Raw genomic sequence first — 23,917 nt, forward strand, 5'->3', positions numbered from 1 at the left:
TTATTAAACAGAATATTGACAAAAGAGACAAAGTACTAAAGTGAAAGTTTATTAAAACCTGTTGATAAAATAACAGATTTTTTTTTAAAATACCTACATCCTACACCTAAAACATGGATTACTTAAATTTGTTTTTATTTTATTCTCATCATATCATTATGTGGCTTTGCTTCTTACTTGTGCCATCTAAGAAATAACCCTGTGAAATATAATTATATTTATTGTTATGTAGGAAGGATGTTGAAAAATGTTACTAAGTTAATTTGCTTTGCTGCAGAATACTCACCTTCCCCTTTTGAAATGTATTAAGCTGTGAGGAAGATGACATTTATTCATACTTCCTTCTCTGCATTGTCACATTTTGACAACATGTAGCAGGGAAAACCCTAATTTTCTCAAATTCTGTGCAGTGATAAGAGCTGTTGGGCAATGCATACCTGCTGATGTCTTGCTGGTGCTCTTTGAGAAGGGACGGAATTGTCATGATCATAAGAATGTAAGACAGCGTGCCTCACACAGGGGAAAGAGATGATCGATGACAGGAAATGTGGGGAATTGTTACAGAAAATACTTGTGGGGTAAACTTCCTTGGGTATTCCCTGATAGCTCTTGATGTGTCACAATTTTCTCTTTACCAGCAGTCCACAGATTACAGTTATACTTAAAAATACAAAACCTGCTGAGAAACAGACCAGGAGAGTTATTTGTTTTCTATGTAATTTTTTGTTTGTATCAGTATGGCTAAAGTTTTAAATTACCTAAAAAAACCTTTTTGTTGATTACTACTACAGGTAGAGTATTGATAAAAATAACTTTTAGTTTCAGGATAAATCGCTAAATTTATGAATCAATATGTGATATCTAAGAAAAATATAAAAAGATGGAATTCCAGGAATAAACTGTCTATTTTCGTGTTTATGTTCACTGTGTGAACATTTTGTTTTTTCTCTGTTTTCCAGTGTTAGTTATCAGAAGGAAGAAAGTTATTTTAGTCATGAAAATAGCATTAGAAGCAGTGTGTGCATATTCTGGTTTTTAACAGATAAAAAGATTATTTCAGTTCTGTACAGTGATAATTTAGTTTCTTTTCTGAAACGAAAAAGATGATGACTTTTCACTCACCGAGAGCTAAATTTAGAAAGCAGTGTGCTTTAGTTTAGGACAGCAAATAATGGTATATGCTTCTCTTTTCTGAAGTAAAAGCAAGTTCAGGAAAAAAAAAAGGTAGTAACATCTGAGTTGGATTTGAAGACATGACTAATATGAAAATTTGCGAAATGTTTCCTGTGAACTTTTTTCGAGAAAAAATTGCTTTTACTACCTTCAAGTTACTGGAGGAGTTTTCCATGTTGTTTCTGAGATATTTAAAACTGTGGGAACAACAACCCCAGGAAGTCTCATTTCATTGACATTTTAAAAAGCTGCTTGATAGGAGATATCGTAGAACTCTTCTTTGATAGGAATAGGCTTAAGATCTGGTAGGTGATTCCATTCCAGCAGATGTGTTGAGCATCTGCTCTGCTTCTCTTCAATAAGTGTTGCCTTACAAAAGTAATGAGAATTTCATCTGGTTTCACTGTTGTTAATCTGTGGTTTTTTTTAGAATATAAAAAGGTCTTCATCATCTTCAACATTAGTTTCTTCCATACTTCTTAATAAAAAGCGAAGAAGTGCATGGATATCTATGGAATAATCTATTCAGAATTTTTAAAATTAGTGCTGTGTATTAATTTGCATACATGAAATGTTTGCCTATATACATATATAATTGCTGCTTTGCTATTGAATTACTTTTGCCTCTGCTGATCTCTTTGCCTATCTAAACATGTTCTCCTTTTTTGTTTCTTTTTTAATTGAAAATTCCTTTAAAACCCCAGCCGTTAATACTTTTAAAGTACACTGCTGAAATGTATTCTTTATAAAGAAAGAATTCTACACCTGAAGTTTGGAAATGTTGCCTATTGAAGCAATGAAAATCACGATTGTTAACTTAATCTTTTCTTGGTTGTGTGGTTTTTGTGTGGGTATTTGGTCTCTTGATACAGTCTTACCTGATAAAAATTGGGAAACAATTTATTCCCTTTCTATATCTTAATTCTTCCGTGTATTTCCAGTTACTGATAAACTGTTTGACACCTAGCATTTCATAAGGTTTTGGTATTTTTATTTCATCAGTGGAATAAATCAGATATACTTCTTCTTTTCCTTTACCATTATGCTATTATTAATATCCATTGCTTTACAGTAGTTGCTTTGGCTTTCTGGTTTAGTTGAATGTATTTCAGGCCTGTTGGTATGTATGTCTTCAGGGAGTAGAATCACAGGCTCATAGAATGCCCTGGGTTGGAAGGGATGTTAAAGAAGATGGAGTTTCAACCCTCCTGCTAAGGGCAGAGACCCCTCTCACTAGACCAGGTTGCTCAGAGCTCCATCCAGCCTGACCTTGAACACTTCCAGAGGTGGGGCCTCCACAGCTTCTCTGAGCAACCTGTGCCAGTGGGTCATCACTTACAGAACTGCACTCTTAGGAAAACTCTGAAAGCTGAGGCGTTTTGAAGTTTGCGGAAGACTGTGCTGACTTTGCTGACTTATGTTTTCATGCAGATCTGTGTTTTTTCTTTCCTGACATAGTGTGTATGTATGAGAGAGTTAGCATTCAGTGAAATGCTGGTCTTTAGCATTTCAGAAGATGTCAAAAAAATTCAAGTGTCAATTGTGATCTTTTCAGTGGCATAGAAAGCTTTTCTTTTTCCCCTTCCTTTTTATTTTCTGATGAACCAGTTGGACTGTGGACACAAGAGAGTCAACATTGGCAGAATGTACACTAAGGAAATTTCATTATAAAATCAGGAGTTAATATTTTTGGACTTTAAATATAGAAATGTGTGTCTTTATAGAAAAAAATTAATGTACCAAATAGTTTAACATATAGTGAAAACTGTCTGATGCTTTACTTTATATAGACCCTTTTATTGCCTTAGACCCATTTACTGCCTTAGGTAACAAGCTTAATAAAATTAATGCTAAATCTTTGACATGCTTGTTAAAATATTCCTGATTTGTAAACATTGTTAAGTATCTTTTCATTACGTTTTGAAGCAGAAATATATATATTACAGTATGTTGTAAAGGCCAGACCATGATATCTTAACTGTGTATATCAAATTCTTTGGTTTAATGTTTTCTCTTTTAAATTTTTTTAAAATTCTTTTTTTTTGGTGGTTTATATAATTTTAGGTTGGTTGGAGTACGGCAAGAGATTATTACACGTTTCTTTGGTCACCTATGCCAGAAAATTATGTGGAAGGATCAACTGTTAACTGTGTGCTGACTTTTCAAGGTGAGTATAAGGCAGTGTCTTTGTATTTTCCAGCCTACTCAGCTTTTTAAATACTTATCGGTTCATTTAGGTGCTGAGCATTGTATAACAGTTCTGGAGTTTAAAAAAGATAAATTGGAGGATAATTTTCCACATTTCACTGTGGGAAGTTTAGTCTTATTTTAGATGTCAAGGAAAATTGTAAGGAAAAGTATGTGACTTAGTATGTTTTTTACATAGTAATGGCAGATATTCATGACTGATAGAGAAGCTCTGCTGGAAACTATTAAAATACAATGAGTGACTTTGTTTAACGATCAGCAGGTTCTTTTTAATCTTGGCCTCTCTTAGTGTGCATTGTGTCTTTATAGAGTCTTTAGTCTCTGGAGTTTAAACATTATCGATGTGAAATGATTCTTGTCAAAGAATAAATAGTGTAGATGGTGGTTTCATCAAAGTTCAGAGTAGTCATAGAGTTGCAAGGGACTTTTTGCTGCAAGGAATTGATGGAAATATCTGAGGCTTTTAAGAAAAGAATAAGGAACAAACCAGAAAATGTTATACCACTGTACAAGTCTATAGTATGTCTACATTTTCAACAGTGCGCACAAGTCATATCCTCTCCCTCCCCTTTGCAGTCTGTAAACAGGTCTAGTAAAGTGCAACAAAGGAGATCAAAATAAAGAAATAGCTTCTCTGTAAAGGTGTGGCGTTGCAAAGATGAGAGCCACACTTCTTAAATGGAAAAAAAGACAATGGCTATGGGTTATGACATGGGAGGTTAATGTCTGACATTAGGAAGAGCATTTTTACCATGAGGGGGTAGTGTAGCTCTTGAACAGGTATCCTCGTTTGGAAGGATGAGAATTCCATACAGTTGATTAGACGCAGCCACAGTAATCTCAGGTGCTGACAACAGCCTCTTGAGTGGGAAGCCTGACAAAGTGACCTTCCAGACTTCTTCTGCCAGGTTTTCCAGGCTGGGCAAGGAAAGTAATGTGAAGTGACTGATGTCTCTAAAATCAGCTTCCCATGGCATGATTGGATTAACCATTCTATATATCCAAAAAAATAGGAACCATTGATGTAAGCTACCAAGTGACAAGTTCAAAGTGGAGGTAGATATGAAACTTTTATAACACAGTCAACAGGCAGAACTTGTTGCCACAGGAGATGACAAATGTCAAAAATCTACACACATTGAACATTTCATGTGAAAGGAGGACCTCCACCAAATTAATGCTTTTCTGCATACAAACAGAATGTTATATACAATCTTACCTTCTTTTTTACTTGCAGCAACTATTACCTGATTTACTTCCCAGTCCTTGCCTTAGTCTTTGTTTGTGTGTGTGTTTATTGCTTAAAACATACAAAAAATTAAATAATTAAATAATTGAAGTCCTGAAATGATGACTTTATTAGCTTGTTGTCTTAATAAAGCTGCAAATAGTGATAGCTTTGATGAGTTCAGTTCTTTCTCTTGCCAGGTCTTTTTTTTATTCTGGTGCTTTCAATGGTGATCATATCCACATGGTCTGATAACCTGATAACCATTTTATAACCTTGAAGCTGATTGAAAAGTGTGTGTGCTCTGTAGAAAGTGGAAGGAAATCATTAGTTTCTTTTACAGTTGCCAAAGTTCGCTTAATAAATGAAATTGGGTTGGACTGAAACAAGAAGTGATCTAGAAGAGTAGAACTGTTCTGTTCAGTAGAACTGCCATTATCAGTCCTTTCTACATAGAAATGTTACCACACATTAAGAGACCAAGTGTCTCTGTCTCATCTGTTACATTCCATCCTGACGGATCTCCACTTTTATGGAGCTGCCAGATTGAATCTCCATTCAAACCGTCTCCTGGTTGTGTTTGGCAAGATATTTTAATGTTGCTGAGATGAGATCAGCAGAGCTTACAGGAGCTTAATTATCTGAGCTAAATAGTAGATGTTGTGCAGCATGTTAAATGTGGTTGTTTTTTTTTTATGATCAAGTAATTGTGCTGGAAGAAAATAATCAGAAATCTGTTTCTCCAGTACATGTTAGAACAAGAAAAGACTTACAGTAGTTTCAAAATCAGGTTGTCTGAACCAATATTGAAATGTGCTGAAGCAGCAATGTAGATCGTTCTACATTTATTTCTGCATAGTTTCACCTTACTTAAGCGCTGAATCAGGTAAATTGAACTACAGTGCTATATAGGAAAGTGTAGCCAGGCCCAAAAGCATGAATCCTGATGTTTCGAGATTCAGATACTATTCCATGAGCGACTGTCAATAAAGTACAAGAGTAATGGAAACATGAAGTTCTTGATACAAGTGTTGTCTATACAGCAGATGTAATGTTTTACTATTTCTAGGAAAGGTAGCTAAGAGAACTGGGAAAAGACTTCCAGGAATCTGGAATGAAAGTTGGTGAAAAGTTAATGATAAAGTTAGAAAGAGAGAAGATTGAAATGTGGTGAAATACGAGCTGAAATGGGTGACATCACCTACTGGACTGAAGACTAGGTGAGGGTTTATTGTGTTAGTATTATCCTCAGGCTGGCTATAGGATCCAGAAATAAGTATTCTGAATAAAACTAGCTGGTTTTCTTACCATCAAATTGGGTAAAGTGTGGGTCTTGAATATACTAATAAAGGTTAAAGTGTCAATAGTTCTTGAAATGATTGTTTAACATTGATAAATCTTATTCGGTGAATCTGGGTCATGCAAGAGGCTTGAAACTTCAGTGGACAACAGTTCAGTTGGATAGTCACACAGAAATTCTTCTCAAATAATTTGCTTACACCATGTACCATTACATAGCTTCAAGAAAGAGGATTTATTCTTACCTTGTAAAATCTAGAAGAATTGTTTTCAATTTAAAAAATAAGCTCTTTGTTAAATTCCAGGCTCTTCTCTTTCAGCTAGTGTCATCCATTCAGAACGTTTCTGTGCTTTGGCATTAAAAAATAGCAAAAAAAAGGATGTTTGTCTCACAAATGCCTGCCCCCCAAAACAGCAACAAAACCCTATGTACAAGTGGTCCTGGTGAAGTTGCAGATGTCTTGTCATTGCATATTATTTTGTCTTTTTCTGTTGTATTTGCTTGTGTATGTATTTCAAGGCCAAAAAACCAGTTACTCTCTGTTCTGTGACTGTACAGCAGTCGCATGATAATGTGGGCATGATGCAACTTCATGGCGTCTGATTGCCAATGATTCTGTTTCATAAATGTATATGCAGCAGCTATTACCTGATGTTTGTGAGGTAATGTGTACATACAGCAGCTGTTGCCTAACTGTTTAATCTTTGTCTTAAATGCTAGTAGAAATTGCTGGGGGATGAAGGTTACTCAATAGGATGACTTTTTCTTTCTGCTGTTTTGATGGTATATTTATGCCATACTGAGGCAATGAGCATGAAATCTGTAAGTCAAACATGATGTGGTAATCTATCTGCAGATGGAGACTTGTAAGCTTGTGTAGAATATTTCTTCAAATGTTAATTTATTTTGATAGGATATTATCTACCAAATGATGATGGAGAATTTTATCAGTTTTGTTACGTGACTTACAAAGGAGAAATCCGTGGAGCAAGCACACCTTTCCAGTTTCGTACCTCTTCTCCTGTTGAAGAATTGCTCACTATGGAAGATGAAGGAAACTCTGATATGTTAGTGGTGACCACGAAAGCTGGACTTCTTGAGGTTTGATACAAAAATTCTTAAAATGCTATTTCTTTTTGTACTATATACACACAAGAAAAAACTAGTAGGAACAACTAGTAGGAAAAGACCTGCATGTGTTTGTGTAATGTATATATTTCTGGCTTGTTCAATAGTATTTGGTTGAAGTTCAGAACATTTACAGGTTAAACAAATCAAGATGTAAAAATGTATAGCACTAAGAGTGGATAGAAAAACATAAGAGTAGATACTGCCCTTCTCTCACATCTGTAGTCACCAACTAACTGGAGGGGGGGAAGGTACCCTTTGTTGATGTGGTGCTTGTAAGGAAAAAGAGTTATGGAATCAGTATACTTTTATTTTTGCCCAAGTTAAGAGCCCTGGAGACTGAGCTGAATAATTGCAGGTGCCTAAATATATTAGAGTAGCTCTTATTTTATTTAAAGCAGTTTTCTATGCAATGTATTCTTTGCTAGAGAGATGTGATTGGTCTTGTGTTTGTATATCCAGAGTCAAGGTGTTTTACTTTCGCTTGTTGCTGTTTGTAGGCTGAACCCTGTTTAAATCCAAACAAACAAAAAAGAAACCCAAGCAAACATATGTTTGAATTGCTTCTTGGAAAATTGTTCAGTGCAGTTCTCTTACTTTGGCATCAGACATTTTATCCTGTTAGGTGCATCTAGGCACATACGTGCATGTATTTGATTTATGGCATTCAAAATTTAGGGATGAGAAGTTTAGTACAGAGATTCATCTGGAATATTTTTGCTTTTCAGATATGTACTTGTAAAATTAAATAAGTTCTCAAGTATTTTTTATGATCTTTGTTTATAGAACTATAGAATGGTTTGGGTTGGAAGGAACTATATAATGTCATATACTCCAGCCCCCTGAAGTGAGTGGGGTCATCTCCAACTAGATCAGATTGCTCACAGCCACATTCAACCTGACCTTCAACTTTTCCAAGGGTGTTGCATCTACCACCTCTCTTGGCAACCCTTTCTAGTATTTCAACACCTTCATCATAAAAGTTTCTTCCTTTAATCTGAATTTATCCTCTTTTAGTTTAAAACCTTCACCCTTTGTTCTGTTACTGTAGGCCTTACTAAATAGTCATCTTGACTTTTTTATAAACTCCCTTTAGGTGAAAGGGCACAGGGCTTACTTTTCATGTTCCAGGGTTTACTTTTCAGGTGTTTGTGGGGTGTGGGGTGTACGTGCATATTCATTTCTCTCAAGAAATTCCTCAGATACTGCTGTAGAGAGAATGTGTGTCTCTAGAGTCAGCTGTCATTTTTTCACCAAGCTGTCATCATCCGAATTAGCTCTTCCACAGTTGCTGTCACTTGGGAGCAGTAAAGGCGCTTCATTTAAGGAAAGAAAAATTGAGGATAAATCAGGACACTGCAAAGTATGCTATCTAATGTTAGTCTGGTACTATGTAGTAAAAGCAATTAAACTTCAGAAATTTGAGAATAAGGGAAAAACTGTAATGACCTAAATGGGGAACACACAGTTTGTGTTTCTGCTCAAACACTGGAGTAATTACTTATCCACTTGTTTGATTAGAATGAAGGGGAGAAAAATTAGCAAACCCCATTATTTTCTTCTTTTTTTGTTTTTTTTCAGTTTAAAATTGAAAAAATAATAAAAGAAAAGGAAGAGCTGTTAAAGGTAACTTCTGTTCTGGAAAAGGAAACTACACAACTCAGAGATCAAGTTGAACAACTGGAAAAAGAACTTAACCATGAAAAGCAGAGATGTGAACAACTGCAAGCAGAGCAAAAGGTTAGTTGTTTAACTGATTAAAACTGACTCATAATGTCTGTATTACTGCTTTTTCAAGAACCAGTCAAACTGTGAAAATCAGCTATCAAAACCCCTCAGGAGTTAGATAGACATTTACACTAGAATAGGTCAGTTCCTATTAACCTCCTGCCACTATTCCTTTTATGTCATAAAATGGCTAAAACATTTAAAGCTTTTGTTACCAGGCTTGGTAAGATAATCGATGACAACTGTTACCAGATGTTTGATATTTAACTGTGGAATTCATAGTGGAAAGTAGTTGATAATTTAAAGTTTGCTTACATTAATTTAAAATGGAAGAAAGCTTTTAAAAAAACCCTCTCCTTAGGGAATAATTGCATAGAACACAGAACAAAATGGTAACAATTTTTGGTATGAAAAGCAAAGATCAACAGAGAATGCTTCTGCCAAGGTGTGTAAATAGTGAAAAGTAGCTAGTAACTGTCTTCTCTTAAAAGGTGTCACAATTCAAAAGGAAAAAAAAACCATAAACCTAAAAATCTGTTTAAAGTGTTAATCAATAGTGAAGATGTAAATGTAGCCTAAACCAAAGCCAGCCTTATTTGAAATTCTCATGTGGTAAGGAGGAAATCTAATACTATAAAAAGGGCACCTAAAAGTTGGACCTAATCTATTTTTAAGCTGCTGCTTTTTAAAAAACCCAACTTCTAGGAGAAGATTAAAAACATGTGGGAGGGAGGTGGTGACATGGACAAATTTGAAGTAATGAAACCTACATAATTTAGCTGTGGACAGCAGTTAATAGACTATTTCTAGAAACTAGTATGTACATGTCAACAGTCCTGTGTCATACACCTTTAATAGGAATTTTTTGAGAGAACTTGAAAATGTTAGTGCTTTGTAGTATACTTTTGAACAGTGAATGAAATGGACTGGGGTGTTGGCTAAGGAGAAAAGGAATGATAAGATGTTGTTCAGAAAAAATTTTTTTTCTATTAAAAAGTGATTTTAATTTCACATGGATGGGAGAACTAGCTCAAATCAATGAAAGAAGGATATAAAGTCACGTTTCATTGATTTACAGATCATATAAGTTTGGTGGATAAATCTGAGTGAGCTACATAGCTACTGTTCATTGTCCCTTGAGGCTCTTATTTAAAAAAATGTTTGAAAACAACTGTCAGTTCCAATCCATGTTAGCTTTACAATTCCATTTTAGAACAATTTCTGAAATGGGATTCTGATTGCTGTCACGCAAGGACTGCATAGGAACAAAAATGTCTCAATGCTTTCTCACATTTTGCAGTGAACTTCTCTAATCTAGTTTTGCCTCTAAGATACCAGAATTTAACAAATAGAACTTAATTTCAGGAATGTTTGAGTTTGTGTTTTTTACTGTCCCTTTTTTTAAATCTACTATTGTTGTTCTGCTTTGGCCTTGTATTTTCATGAAGAGGGAATGCAGTGTGACAAACTTCTCACTTGTATTTAGCAACAGATATCTGACCTGAGGCTGATGTAGCTCTTTGCCTGGCTAAAATACTATGGAAGTTTTCTAACTTAGACATTTTTTTTTTTGTCTCTAAGAATTTGATGCTGTCTTGTTTTGCATTTTTTTCCTATTGTCTGTTTTTCACTTTTTAAAAAAAGAAACATATCTGCTGAGTTGAAAAAGTGTTAATTTGTTTATGTATATAAACAGAATATAAATTGAGTGTTTTTCCTGAAAATTAGGTGAATATTTACTAAATCAGGTGCAGTAAGTTAATGTTTTAAACATTGGAAATTTTAATAAGCAGTGCTTTATATGTAGCTCTCCAGTCTTAAAGATAACTGACTCTCCTTGCTCCCCAGCCCAGTACACAAAATACAGCAGTAGATCTCAGGATTATGTAATATATGTTTGCTGGGAATACATACAGTGTGATAGTGGATTGATTTAAAGATTCCTTAGAAGCACTCAGCTGAATTTCAGTACCTAGGTTTTATTTTTCTTGTGACTTGTTTAAAAAAATAAAGCATCAACCAAACCCAAAAATCCAAACAAAACAACCCCACAAAACACCCCCATTCCAGCTAACCACTAAGACAGGTCTTACAGAGCAGCTCCTTAACACAGCCCCCACATAATCTAGTGCTCTTTGTGTGATGTGAGTAGTTGTTGTTGGCAATAAACCTAAGCAATGTGTTAATTTGGATGTTTTTATATTAGACTGCAGGGGATAATCTTAGAAGTGATAAGTAATCAGAATGTATTTGTATTTTCTATAACAGTAGAATCTTCACAGGTGCTTAGTGTGGGCCACGTTGTTTTGGCTTGGCTTATACGTTTTTTTGCCTTTGACTGGTTGTTTGAACTAAGTACTATGGGGGCTTTTTATTTTATTCTTTTGTTTCTAGTTCTCTTTTTTCATATGCATGTGAATTTTTAGTTATGCTCTACAAACTTTTAATACACAAAATATGTAGTAAGTGAATTTAAAATCTGTATTTAAAAAAATCTTTAACTTAGGCAAAGGTTTAACTTTTTGGAATTCTACTTTAAAAAATCTTCCAATATACTTTAGAGTGTATTAGACAAATGAACAACAATTAATAAAACAGAATAGGCCAAGAAAATATAATTATTGTATATACTGGATGTCATTATCATTGTAGTTTAAGGCAGCTGTAATTGATAGCAATGTATTTCTGTTAAAACTAAAGGTAAATTACATTAACCCATGTGCAATCTCTTAACAGTATTCTTTTTTTTTGTTTGTTTTTGCAAGTACTTCCATCAGGAAATACACAGTATATTTCTGCTTGTGCAAAAAGTTCTAAAAAAATCTACAGTAGTACAAAGCACTGTGTTTATAAAGCAGTAATTTCATGTGTCAAGGAAGTGGATATGTCTGTACAGGCACATGTATTTGATCCTAATTGAGGCAGAGTTCTTTATGCTGCCAATGTATTGGCAACTAAAATATGCTTATTACATTTGTATTGTGATAAGGGAGCCCTGGAGTTATGAACCCTTAGATGCATAATACTTGCCAATCTGCCCAATTTCTGAAAGTCTTACTTATTTTCTTCAGAGGAAATGATATGGGTATCTTACCTCATGTGTTTTGTCTTTTGATCAAATCCATTTTTCAGCTATGTTATATTTTTGTAATTGAATTGAACAGAATGTGGATGGTATAGTTAGGGGTTGTAGTACGTAAGTTACTTTACTTTGGTGCAGCATAACAAATAGAAGATGGGAAAGCTCCAAGTTCCTAATATGAAAGTGTTTCCTTAAAAAACAGTTCTATTTAAATCCTCTTTTTATTCATATGCCTTTAGACAACTTTCTTCTTTTTGGTGTTGATTTTTATCAGTACTTTGTTTTCAGAAATAGCTCAGAAGTAGTTTGGATCATTGAGAAATGCTTCTGTAGAAGCATTGCTTCCTTAAAATAGACATGACAATGCCACAGCTAATCCCAATTAGTGCTTCCCTCCTACTCCTGATTAAATGACCTTTCTTCACACCTAGTTACTCTTACAGAATTTTGGGCAGTGGAACTGGTGTCTTCTTTGTCTGCTTTTTGCTGAGTTGGGGTATTTTGTAAGTGGTTGGGGAAAATATTAGGAAGAGATAAGCTTAAAGTAGGTCAGTCTTTTAAGAGACTGTTCAGGTGTAATACAATCAGTGCTCCATGAGGCTTGACTATTGGGATCTATGCATGTTTTCAGGTATTGTAAAGATTCCCATTTTTTGAGTTTTACAAATAGGAAAGTCCCTGTGTTTGTGGCACTTGAAATTAATGGCTACAGCAGAATACAGACTTGGTTTGCTAAGGTACTCTTGCTATTCAGGAGATAAACAGTTTTGTGTTGCCTTCTTAAAAGATAGCCATGTCATTTCCTACCAAAGGTAGGAGGAATAAACACCTTCAGGCATAAAGTCATAATGTGCTATTAGAGTTACTGAAACTTGTAATCTTCTTGTAACACATTATTGCACTCTTGTCCCTAAAGGCTTTTGCTTTTTTAGATTTGGTTAATTTTTTAGTGCTTTATCACATTAAGAAAAAAAATTGTATTCAACACATGAATGATTCTGCAGACAAAATTTTTTTTGTTGTTGCCACTGTCACAGAAAAAAAGATATTTGCAAGACACACAGCTCTGCATTAGTCAATGTGTGCACTCAGAGGGAACATGCTGTCCAGCCCCACTTTTTTAGTGTGTACTTATGGTTTATTACCACTAAGTTGTGTTAATAACCCCACCCTGCTAAAGAGATATTGTAAGATGAGGGCCAAATTCAGTCTCTATTTCTTTTAGATTGATCTTTTTCCTCTTATCCAAGGCCTGCTTAATCCAGTATGTAGTTCTTCTGACAGAATCAGTTTGGAGAGAGTATAAGTGGCCTTTCCTTTTTCCTGCTCCCAAGTATGAAAATTTCCTGCCCCCCTTGTTTAGCCTTTTGAAAAGGGCTTGCCATAGGCTTGCTCTATTTTCAGTTAGAGGAGAGCATACTATTCCTTTGCAGCAGTTTTCATGTCAGTTAAACCATTCCTACATTTTTTTTCCCCAGATGACATTAAAATAGTTCTTACTGAGTGTGAAGATTTAACTTAATCTGTTACTACTCTGTGTGGGAATTCAGAGTAAATGCGAAATTATTGGAAATGTTTCAGAAACATCACATTTTTTTCTTACAACCTTCTGTTAGTGTTTCAGTTTGTTTTCACTAAGGTGATGTTCCCTGGTAGCATACTTTTATTTAGGATCATGCCATATATACAACTTGCAACTCTAGCAATATAACACTGTTAAAATAATGATGTAGTTACACACTATGATTATTTTGCTTAAGAGATGACACATTATACATGATTACAGAACTGTTTCAGGTTGCTTTTAGTATTTCAACTTTTCCTTTGGTTTACTCTCATAAACTGGTACATAATCAGTGTGTTGAATAACATTATTATGCTACTTTTATCTGCATATATTTTCCTTTTTAAAAATTGAAGGAAACGAACTTTAAAAAAAAATGGAACAAAATCTTAGTGTTTTTGTTTAGAAAATGATAATAAGAATATTTCTAATCTTCATCTTAGACATTATGAATATAAAATGTGTATAGCTCTGTACATAATAAGAATGCTTCTTAGTCTTTGTGTTCCCAGTTTTGTGTATGCTTAAACTGTGTGTAAGGTCTGTGGCAGCAGTGCACTTGCCTACTGCTTTAAGATTCAGTCTTACTGTGCTGAAGAAGAGAAGCACGTAGTAGTCATTGTGTGTCTTTCATTGGTCATTCTTTTGATACTCTGCAACTATTCAATTTTGTGAACGCTGGTTTTGTGCTTTTGTAGAGAGCAGAGCTTGCAAAAGATGCTTTTGCAGTCATTGGTCTCCCTCTAGTGGGAAGAGGGCACTTCTAAACTGATTTCTTTAATGTGACTAGTGACAAGTCTTATTCCTCTGTCCTCTGGCAGTAGTTTCTATGTTTAGCTTGAGTCAGAAGCAGTGCATTTGAAGACTGCCTGTTCATCCTTTGATCTTGTGAACATTTGAATAGTGTTTCTTTTACAATGCTGGCATAAATTGATGCAGAAGTGAATTTACTGACTTGATAAACTTGTTCTTTCATGCTTTTTGTAAATTTCGTTTGCCATTTAACTTTTTAAAAGTGGGCTTATTCATCTATCTGATGGGAAATTTTTATAAGGCATCCATGTAAATTCACATTCTGCTGACAGGTTCTAACTGCACAGTAGCTTTATTTATTTGAGAATTTTATTCAAATATCAGGGATTCATTTAAGCTGGCTTTTGATGCCATTTTATAAGGAGAGTTTCTCTGCTTAGATAGTGAAAAAAGACTGTTGTGCAGTGTGATAATGTCAGCAGTATGAGTAAGCAGTGCAAGCGCCCAGTTCAGCCTGAGTGCATAGAAGTGAATCAATTGTTTTTTCACTGTCTATTTAGACCAGGCTCTGTTCATACTGTTCATGTGTGCTGCATGTATGAAAATCAGATTGTCAGGAAGATGCATTGTTTTAGGGGAAAAAAACCTCCAAAAATTAAGTAACAGAGTAACATCCAAAAGGCAAACTGCCCCTCAGACCAAAAAGCAAACCTCCCCCAGTTTCATTTAATTTTAGACACAAATTAAACACTCAGAATTTGCTCAGGTTAGTACAAGCAATTACAGCACCCTTGGGTACTATAAACATCATATGAAGAGAAAACCCTGTTTCATGTTTTTTCACTGTTCTGTGTGTGAATATTTCTTAAACTGGGCAATTGAAAATTATTTCACTGGAAAATTAAATAGTAACTTGAGATATTCTACAATTCAAATTATGTATTCATGGAGACGGCTTTGCAAAATCAATAGCTTATAGTGAAATTATAGCATGTTTTAAGAAATTACCATTCTGACATGTAAATACATGCTGCAAAATCATGGTGTATGTAAATGCTTCAGCTGCCTCCTGCAAAAACTTGCATGTTTGTAATCTTCATGACAGTAATTGAGTGACTGATGTAACTTAGATGAACTCTTACAGACTTAGTTTTGTAGACCTTAAAGACCTTAGTTTTGTAGTTTTGATCACTTTATGATGTTAGTTAAAGTACTACCACTGTGACATATTTTCGAAATTGACTGCGGTGTTTTTTAGAGCAGTATTTCTATTACAAGTCGTAGTCACAAGGATAAAAGCTTAATGTCATTGACTTTATTTGGAGTTGGTTTGCTCTTTTACTTTACTGAATGCTTAAATTTTTTTTAGAAAGAAAAATTACAACTTGAGGTTTCCTTTCAGACCTTTCGTGTTATGTGTTATAGGCAGACCTGGATTTTGCACTGGCTGCAATGGTGCTATGTTGTGTTCATCATTTATACTCAGAGGTCCTTAAACAGAGTATGATGTCAGACAAGTGTTTCACATGGTTCTGTTGGAGCTGCTGTGATGTCAGTGGAATAAAGAAAAGGCTCCTGCAGATAATTGATCTAAGCCCCCTAAATTCTCTGTAGGATATCAAGTTTAATGGTTCCTCTGACATTAAATTGCATCCAGATAAATCAATCCAGCTGAAAGGTGGTGCTGCTTTCTTTTTTGGTGTTTTTCTGTTTGTTTGTTTGGTTGGTTTTTTTTTAAAAAAAATTCGTTTTAAATATATTGCCTTGTATTTAGTGATTTGACCTCTTCAGTGTGAGTTGCATAGCTCATTTTTAACTGCTCACCCCTCTTCGTTGCAGTGTATGCATTCTCTAAAAGGTGAAAAAAGGGGCTGTAGATTCTAGCCATTAATCAAAGGTGAATGTTTTAGGTGTGGAATGATTTTGAAAAGGTTGGTATGGAGTTCTGCAGGTTATGGAAAAGGAGGATGAAACATAAAAAGCCATGCTGACCATTGCTGTGCTGCAAGGTGTCATGTCTGGAAATAGTCTTGGATTGTATTTTTCAAGTATTTTATTCTGCCTGCTGGATCTCTCTCTACCTTCAGTATATTTGAAAAATGTCTTGTATGTGCTAATCATAGGAAGGGATGTCTGTACCATTCCATTAACCAGACTCTGCTCAGCAATGTTTTACTGCTGTTGAAATAAGTAGAGAAAGAATGTTCGGCATTGTTGAATGTGGGGATTTTTGCCCCACGTTCTTATAAAAATGAGAATTTAGAAATATTATGACTATTCCATTCTCAAAGGAAAGATTATTAGTCCTTTTGCAGTGGAAATTTATTTATTACATGGATTTTAAATCTGTTTCAAGGATGACCCCAGACATGATCTTTGCATATCCTTAGGTAGAGCTTATTATAGATTTATGAAGACAGTGTAACATGGAATTACTATAAAATTATTTTTAAAATAATCAGTCTTAAATCTTCTGCCGTTTTAGAACAATAGTAAAGATTTTGGAACCCCCATATTTCTTCTTGTTCCCTATCAGAAGGTATATCAAGATTTTCAAAGTGGAATTTTGATTCTAGGGAAATTTAGAGCTCATTGAATTTTTGTTGTTTCATTTTCCTAATGAGACTCCTAGTAGTTACAGGAGTTTTTGGTAGCTTCTTTTGCAGCAGTAAAGCTGATTTAAGTAATTTTGGGTTGCTTACTCTTGACCCTTGTGGTGCAGTTTGCTTCCCACTTCTACCCTTATGGCTGTTGCAACTCTAGGGAAGGAGATGGGGTAGCTGCATTTGTAACTGGATTAAAAATAACATTAAAATTGATTGTTTTTAAACCAGTTCATTAAAATGATTCATGCTCTTGCTGAGCTTTTTTTATTCCTCTGTTAAGAAGGTGGAAGAAAATACATAATATTGGTAGATGTACCGGATAAGATAAATGAATTAAAGCAATGATTACAGAAAGTAATTCTCTTTTTTGTAAGAGGGGTTGTACATTTATTTGATGTGTTTATTATATTCTTCCCCTTTAGACTCCTTCTAAACACAGTTGACTTTACCTGTAAAATAGTCTAAGAGCACTCATTTTAAATTTTACAGGCTCTGAAACCACTGTAACCAGTGTATGGGACTAGGGATTGCTGCATCTAAATTGAATTACTAAGAATTCTGTAAAATAACAAGTTGTCTCTAAAAATTAATCCTTTTTTTTTTCCTTTAAAAACTGTAGGGCTTTAGTTGTATCTAAACAAGTTTATTAGGTGAGAATCTGTTAAGTATGGAACTTTCACATTTTAGTACCATGTCCCTTTAGAATAACTAGCAAAGCAGCATCAATTGTAATGCTGTTTGTGGAGAGAATTTTTTTTCAGGCTATTAATTCCTTTTAATATATGTTACCTTTGGCAGCCTGTTTGAACTGTTTGTACAGTTTGTATATATAATGTATCAGATTAAATTCTTTTGAAGGCACTTGGGTTACAACAGTTACAGTTACACCAAAGTGGTGTTTAGAGAAAACACAGATATGCATTGAAATAGACTTTTTACTATACTAGGCTTTCAAAACAGGAGCAAGTAATTAGTCTCCACTGCACTAGGGGAGGACAAGCAATTATAGAGTGTGTTGTTGCTGCTGGTTATATAGCAAGTTTTACTTGGAATACTGACTTTAATTAAAATATCCTGCCCTTGTTACGCCACGTATTTGTATTTTTGGTTGCAAGATAGCTCTTAAAAAATAAAGACTTATGAAAGTTGTGGGTTATCTTCTCCAATGCTGCTTTTTAAAAAAAGATGGCACATTTATGATCCCTTGAAATTATTTTTAATATTAAGACATAAGAAAGCCATTCAGAGTTAAAATAGTAGTAATATATTAGTCCTTTTTTTATGTAGCATATATAACAAAAATAAAAATCTCCATGCTGGTTTAGTGTGTAGCAAGTGAGTCATTGGATACATTTGCGACTCCTCAATTCAATACTGCCTACACCTCAACCCCCTCCCCCCCCAAAAAAAATCATAATGCTCAAACTTCTGTTTAGTTGCTTGTAAAAGTGAGGCTTAATTATACTTGTGAACAGTGTATCTTGACAATTAATGACTAAACCCAGTCCTCATTATATTTTATTGTACTTAAAACATTGTTTGTTAGGTTGGAATTTGGTCAGTAGGGGTTCTTCGTAAAGTCTGGCTGATGTGTTTCTCTTGATGTAACAGTACAGTCTTGTTATTTCAGGGCATTGAGCTTTGTTTAAAAATGAATAGATGAAGTAGTGCTATAATCTTCCAAATCTAGAGCAGAAAGACAACTTGTACCTTAGTAGCTACACAAACACTCCTAAGTCATGCTGTAGTTAGGTATGTTGGTCAGTCTGTCTTGACCTTGTTTTACACTTTGATTCATGTCACTGTCATAGTTGGTAATAAGCCGACCTTTATCGTACTTTAATATCAGAAGAAGGTGGCATATTATCTCAGTATGTGTGATTTACTTTAGTGTTACTTATCTATGTTTTTCAACAAAATAGTTATATTGAAAAAAAACCCCACATTTTCAGACTTATTTAAGATAACTTGACTTTAAATGGCTGTTTTGCTGCAGTGGAGATGGCATTCAGCTGTCCATTGCCTTAGAACAATATGGACATTACTGTAATTAGATAACAAATGCAATACTTAACAGTGATTTCCCATATTGTATTTGTCAGTTTTCTGACAAAGGAATCTGTTTTGGGTATTGTCATTATCCTCTGTCTCAGCTTCCATAAATCCTGCAATGGTTACCTGAGCTTCCTTGAGCTATGTGAAACATTCTGTATGTTCTAGCTAGGAGAATGTCATGTAGTAACCAGCTCTAAATCAGAATTTTGTTTTGTTTCTCCTTTTGCTTGCTGTTGTCTTTACTGTGGTTTGCTACTGTGGTGTAACTGTCTGGAAAAATGCAAGGTCTTCTTTTTAAATAAAAGCAAGTACAAAGAGAAATAAAAGTTCTTTGTTTTCTAAGCTAGACAGTCAGTGGTTTGTTTGCCTAAAGGAAATAAGCAAAAGATACGAAATAATGTGTTTATTCTATACTCTGAAGTATTTGGTAGGCTCTGAATAACTGAATGCTTGTGCCCAAACAAACTCCTTATTGACCCCTTATTAATATATGAACTGTGCATAAAAATAGTCAATATATATTTATTTATATATACTTTAAATGGCCTAGTTATACATTTTAAGGAAGAGAAGAAATCGAATGGCCATATTTTGGCATTAATTCAAATAGTATGTTTTACTTCTGAAGAATCACATTTTTAAATGGCCTCTATGTGCATTTTTTTAAAAGGAAAATATTCAAGCATCAGAAGATTTTAAAAGGGAAAATAATGACTTGAAGAAGAAGCACGATGAGACTGCTTCAAAAGTTCTCCAACTTGAAGAAGACATCATGACTGTTACTCAGAAAGCCATTGCAAAAGAAACTGAGTTAGACAGGTACTTAGTCTTTTGTTCTTTACCTTCTTTATTTTACTTCTTTTTCCTCAGAGGTGTTTTTTTTTAAACTAACAGTATTTATTATATGCATTAACGTATTAATACATATTTATTATATGTATTTGTAGTTCTGTACCATTAATTCTTCAATGTTTTAGTCTGAAGGACAAACTGAAGAAAGTGACGCTTGAGAAGGAGCAACTTGAATGTGTGTTAAAGACAGAAAAGGATGAAAAAGAACTTTATAAGGTAACTTTATTACATGTACCTGTATACACTGGAATGAAATGGTTTGAAATAAAGGTAATAATGGTTTATGGAGAAGTCTAATAAATTGAATTCGTTAAGGAAAAAAGGAAATGGGTAACTTCTGTGAACATATCTTTAAGATAGTTATAGATGTTCTCGTATAAAAATGAATGAGGAAAACAGCATCTGAATTCAACCATGTTATAAAAAGATCTCTAAGAAGAGAATGAATCACCAGTTTATTAAAGCTCAGACCCAGTAACAAAAATTATAGATTCTAGTGAGAAAATTCTTCAGTTATACAGTGCATCACCCAGTAACTGATCATCTTTAACACACTTTTTCATAACTAAAATACTTCTTAGTAATTTAAATTCTCTCTCCAGACTTTGTTTTCTAAATCCCTCTTCTTGAGCCTTGTATATAACACTGAGAAGCTTTAGTAGATTCTCTATTGCATTGGTTTTTACTGGCATGGCCTGTTTCTTTTGCTGGTGTTGAGAGGCACCCATATATAGAATAAAATACACTGCCACCCTCCCTCCCCACCAAAGCAGAAAAAAAATAATGTGCTAAAATAATGAAATCCATAGGTTGTGTGAAACAGATCAAGTGTATTTAAAAGATTATTTCTGTTCCTAGATTATAAAATCTCAAAGCATATTTTACAAGCTTGGAATCCCTTTGTAAATAACATGGATCTTCTGGTCTGAGTGGAAAACACCTGAGTGTAGGAGCTATTTTGCATTATTAGAGGCAGAGTTATTAGAAGGAGTTTGCTGTCATTGAAAATTAATATTTCTGATGTAGACCTGTTTGCTTAGATGACTATGGGCAGTTACTACTAGAAGTTTAATTTCTCTTTAGTTTTCTTCAAGTCATTTCTCTTTTGCTTGTCCTTAGTTGTCCAGCATTTGTGAGGAGAGGAGTGAGTTCTGAATAACTTAATGTGATGTGGAGAGAAATTAGGGCTTTAACTTCTAGCTGTAGAGTGGAGCTATTGTTAGGTGACCATGCTGAGAGAATTCTAGACAGAAAGTTCGGGCTAGAGGGCAGTGATAATATCAAATATTTAATTTTTCTCGTTACCAGATCTAATCTGCCTCAAGTTAGAATAGATTAGAATTTAGTGAGCACATAAATAGATAGGTGAACAGTAGTTCTAACGTGGAAGAAGTTTGACATGTTTTAGCATCATTGCAGATACACTTGAAGAATACAGAAATAGAAAACACCAAACTAGTAAAAGAAATCCAGACGTTTAAGAATTTGGATGCAAACAAAGAAAACATGATATCGTATTATAAAGAGGAGGTTGGCAGATTACAGCTATTAATAGCTGAAAAAGAAAATATGAAGAAAGCTATTTTGCACTCTTCATCAGACAAGGTAAGCAGTACTCAATATAATTGGCCTGATTTGAATAAACATGTCTAATATTGTATGTGCTTGACAAAAGAAAGGAAGAAGTTGAAGAAATCACCAGGGTATAGGCTAAGAGGCATGAAGATTATGATGTTCTCTGTAGATGCAGAAAATGGTGAAAAGACTGAGATGTGTTCTAGCATTGCACCTTTTGAGCTGGTTGAGGTCTCACGTGATGAACTGAGAATAACTATGTGTGGAAAGGTAATTTTTGAGTTCAGTAAAAGTGGTCTGCTCCTGCATTGCTTTTAGCTTCGTGAAAAATGAAAGGGGGTTGAAGAAAAAGTTTGTAATGTAGCTGCATTGAGACTGTAGAGGGTGATGGAGAAGAAAAGAGGAGACATGGAATGATTGCTGAAGGACTTCTTAGGTGAATGTGCTGTCGAGCTACAATGCTGACAACTCTGCAGTGACAGTAGGGTTTTGAAGGAAGGGGTGCCTGTGTGCCCTGTGGCAGCACTGTGGTTAGCAAGCAGTGTGGTGTAACAGGAGAGTGAAATTGCTGAAGAACTCATATTTATGCTGTCTGTGGTCCACATGGGGTTACTTCAGACTTACTTCTAGTTGGGTGCTATGGATGCCTATACTGGGTTTGTGTAGGTTGTGGCTTCTGTGAGAAGCTGCCAGAAGCTTCTCCTGAGAACCGATACCAGCCAATGCCTGACAGAGCCAATGGACCCATCACTGGCCAAGGCTGAGCCTGCGGGTGATGATGGCAGCAGCTCTGGGATAACAGATTAAAGAAGACTGTTGGAGAGGGGGGGACTGTGTGAGAGAAATTGCAGCTGAAGAGTGAAAACATGAGAGACAGAACTCTGCAGACATCAGGGTCAGCGAAGGAGGGCAAAAGGTTCCAGGTGTTGGAGCAGCCCATGGTGAAGACCCTGGTGAGACAGGCTGCCTCCTGCATCCTGTGGAGGACCCCATGCCGGAGAAGGTGCATGTGCCTGAAGAAAGCTGTGACTCTGCACTGGAGCAGATTTGCTGGCAGGACCTGTGACCCCACAGGGGACCTGTGCTGGAGCTGTCTGTTCCTGGAGGACTGCACCCCATGGATGGGATCCTACACTGGAACAGTTAATGCAGAACTGCAGCCTGGGGGAAGGATGTGTGTTGAAGTTTGTAGAGGAGTGTCTCCCCTGGGAGGGACCGTATGGGACCCCTCCCATGGGAGGGACTGGAGCAGAGGAAGAGAGTGAGGAGTCCTCCCCTGAGGAGGAAGGAGCAGCAAAGACAATGTGTGATGAATTGACTGCAGCCTCCCTTCCCCGTCCTGGCTGTGCTGCTGGAAGAGAGGAGATAGAGAATTTGGGAGTGAAGTTGAACTTGAAAAGAGGAGTTGGGGTCTGGGTGTGTTAAGATTTGGTTTTATTTCTCATTATCCTATTCTGATTTGACTGGTAATAAATTAGATTAATTTTCCCCCCAAGTTGAGTCTGGTTTTGCCCATGACAGTAATTGCTAAGTGATCTCTCCATGTCCTCATCACAACCCACAAGCCTTTTGTTCTATTCTCCCCCTTATCCAACTGAGGAGGGGAATTGTGGAGTGGCTTTGGTGGGCACCTGGCATCCAGCCAGGCTAAACCCACAATAGAATAACCATTAGGTGTTTTTTCCTGAGGTACATCATCCTCCATTTCATCCAAAAGGAATGCAGTTTCTGCGCCCTGAGATTGTTCTCTGATCTGCAGTGTGATAGGCAATAATGAAATTTACTGGGAGTTTTGCTTTACAAATATGCTCTTGAGCCAAATTAGACAGTCAGTTTAGGCATAGCCTTTGAGGCCAGCATGGAAAAGTCAGATTATGCAGGCATCTTTCTGGTGTATCTTGCCAATCTTTTCACAGCAAAGCCACTTGGATTTCAAAAGACTAGAAATTGTTTTAAAGTAATATGAGTTATGAATATAATATTGAAGTGGAAAAGTAGTGCTGTTGAGAATGGACATAGAGTTTAAAAAGGGCATACTGTCTAGCTTTAAGTTACATCTTATTTTAGTCTCTTTCTTGCTTTTTTGTTTCTGAATGTGTTAAATTACTACTGTGTTTTATTTTGAAGGGAGTGCATATGTGTTAGTACTGAAGTGACCAAACATTTATGTAATTTATTAATCTTAAATTGCTTTTGGTGTTTCTGGTGGGATCATTAATATTTTTATCTCAAATGGTGAAACTGCAGATATTAACTGAAACATGTTTCCAATGTGTCATGTGCTGTAAAAATAGCTAAGAGACAGGACTTCAGGGCATCTATCTGTCTATACATCTTCAGAAATGGTTACAAAATGTATTGGTATTCCTCTGAACTTATATGATATTAAAAAAAATTACCAAATAATGGACTAGAGATAGCTGAATTTATGTCTGGACTCAAGAATAAGATGATTATGCCATCAGGGACCCTAGAGGCAGTGACTGCTTTATATAGTAGCTTCTTTAAAAAAAAAAAAATAAAAATTATATTTTGTAATCCTGGCCTTCTTGGAGGAGTGAGAGGCTGGTAGTTCAGCTTGGTCAGTTAGCTCTTGAGTAGCCCTGTGTGCTTAGTGCTACATGCTGCAGCTTGCTCTTCATTACTATTTGTTCTCTCTTCCCTC

General features: G+C 35.4%; 1 protein-coding gene across 3 annotated transcripts in view; it reads left to right on the forward strand.

The window, feature by feature from the left end:
- The window catches only part of TAX1BP1 (Tax1 binding protein 1), a 55,724-nt gene that overhangs the window by 13,086 nt on the left and 18,721 nt on the right, over positions 1-23,917 (forward strand). For 2 of the 3 annotated variants that reach the window (XM_066554870.1, XM_066554885.1), the window contains exons 3-8: positions 3,238-3,340; positions 6,823-7,010; positions 8,619-8,777; positions 19,496-19,644; positions 19,803-19,893; positions 21,097-21,282. In XM_066554870.1, the coding sequence (XP_066410967.1) occupies positions 3,238-3,340; positions 6,823-7,010; positions 8,619-8,777; positions 19,496-19,644; positions 19,803-19,893; positions 21,097-21,282 (876 nt within the window). The remainder of the gene's footprint in view (positions 1-3,237; positions 3,341-6,822; positions 7,011-8,618; positions 8,778-19,495; positions 19,645-19,802; positions 19,894-21,096; positions 21,283-23,917) is intronic. The other variant, XM_066554878.1, reaches the window with a different exon arrangement.

This window comes from Molothrus aeneus, chromosome 1 (assembly GCF_037042795.1).
Source record: "Molothrus aeneus isolate 106 chromosome 1, BPBGC_Maene_1.0, whole genome shotgun sequence".
Taxonomy (NCBI): domain Eukaryota; kingdom Metazoa; phylum Chordata; class Aves; order Passeriformes; family Icteridae; genus Molothrus; species Molothrus aeneus.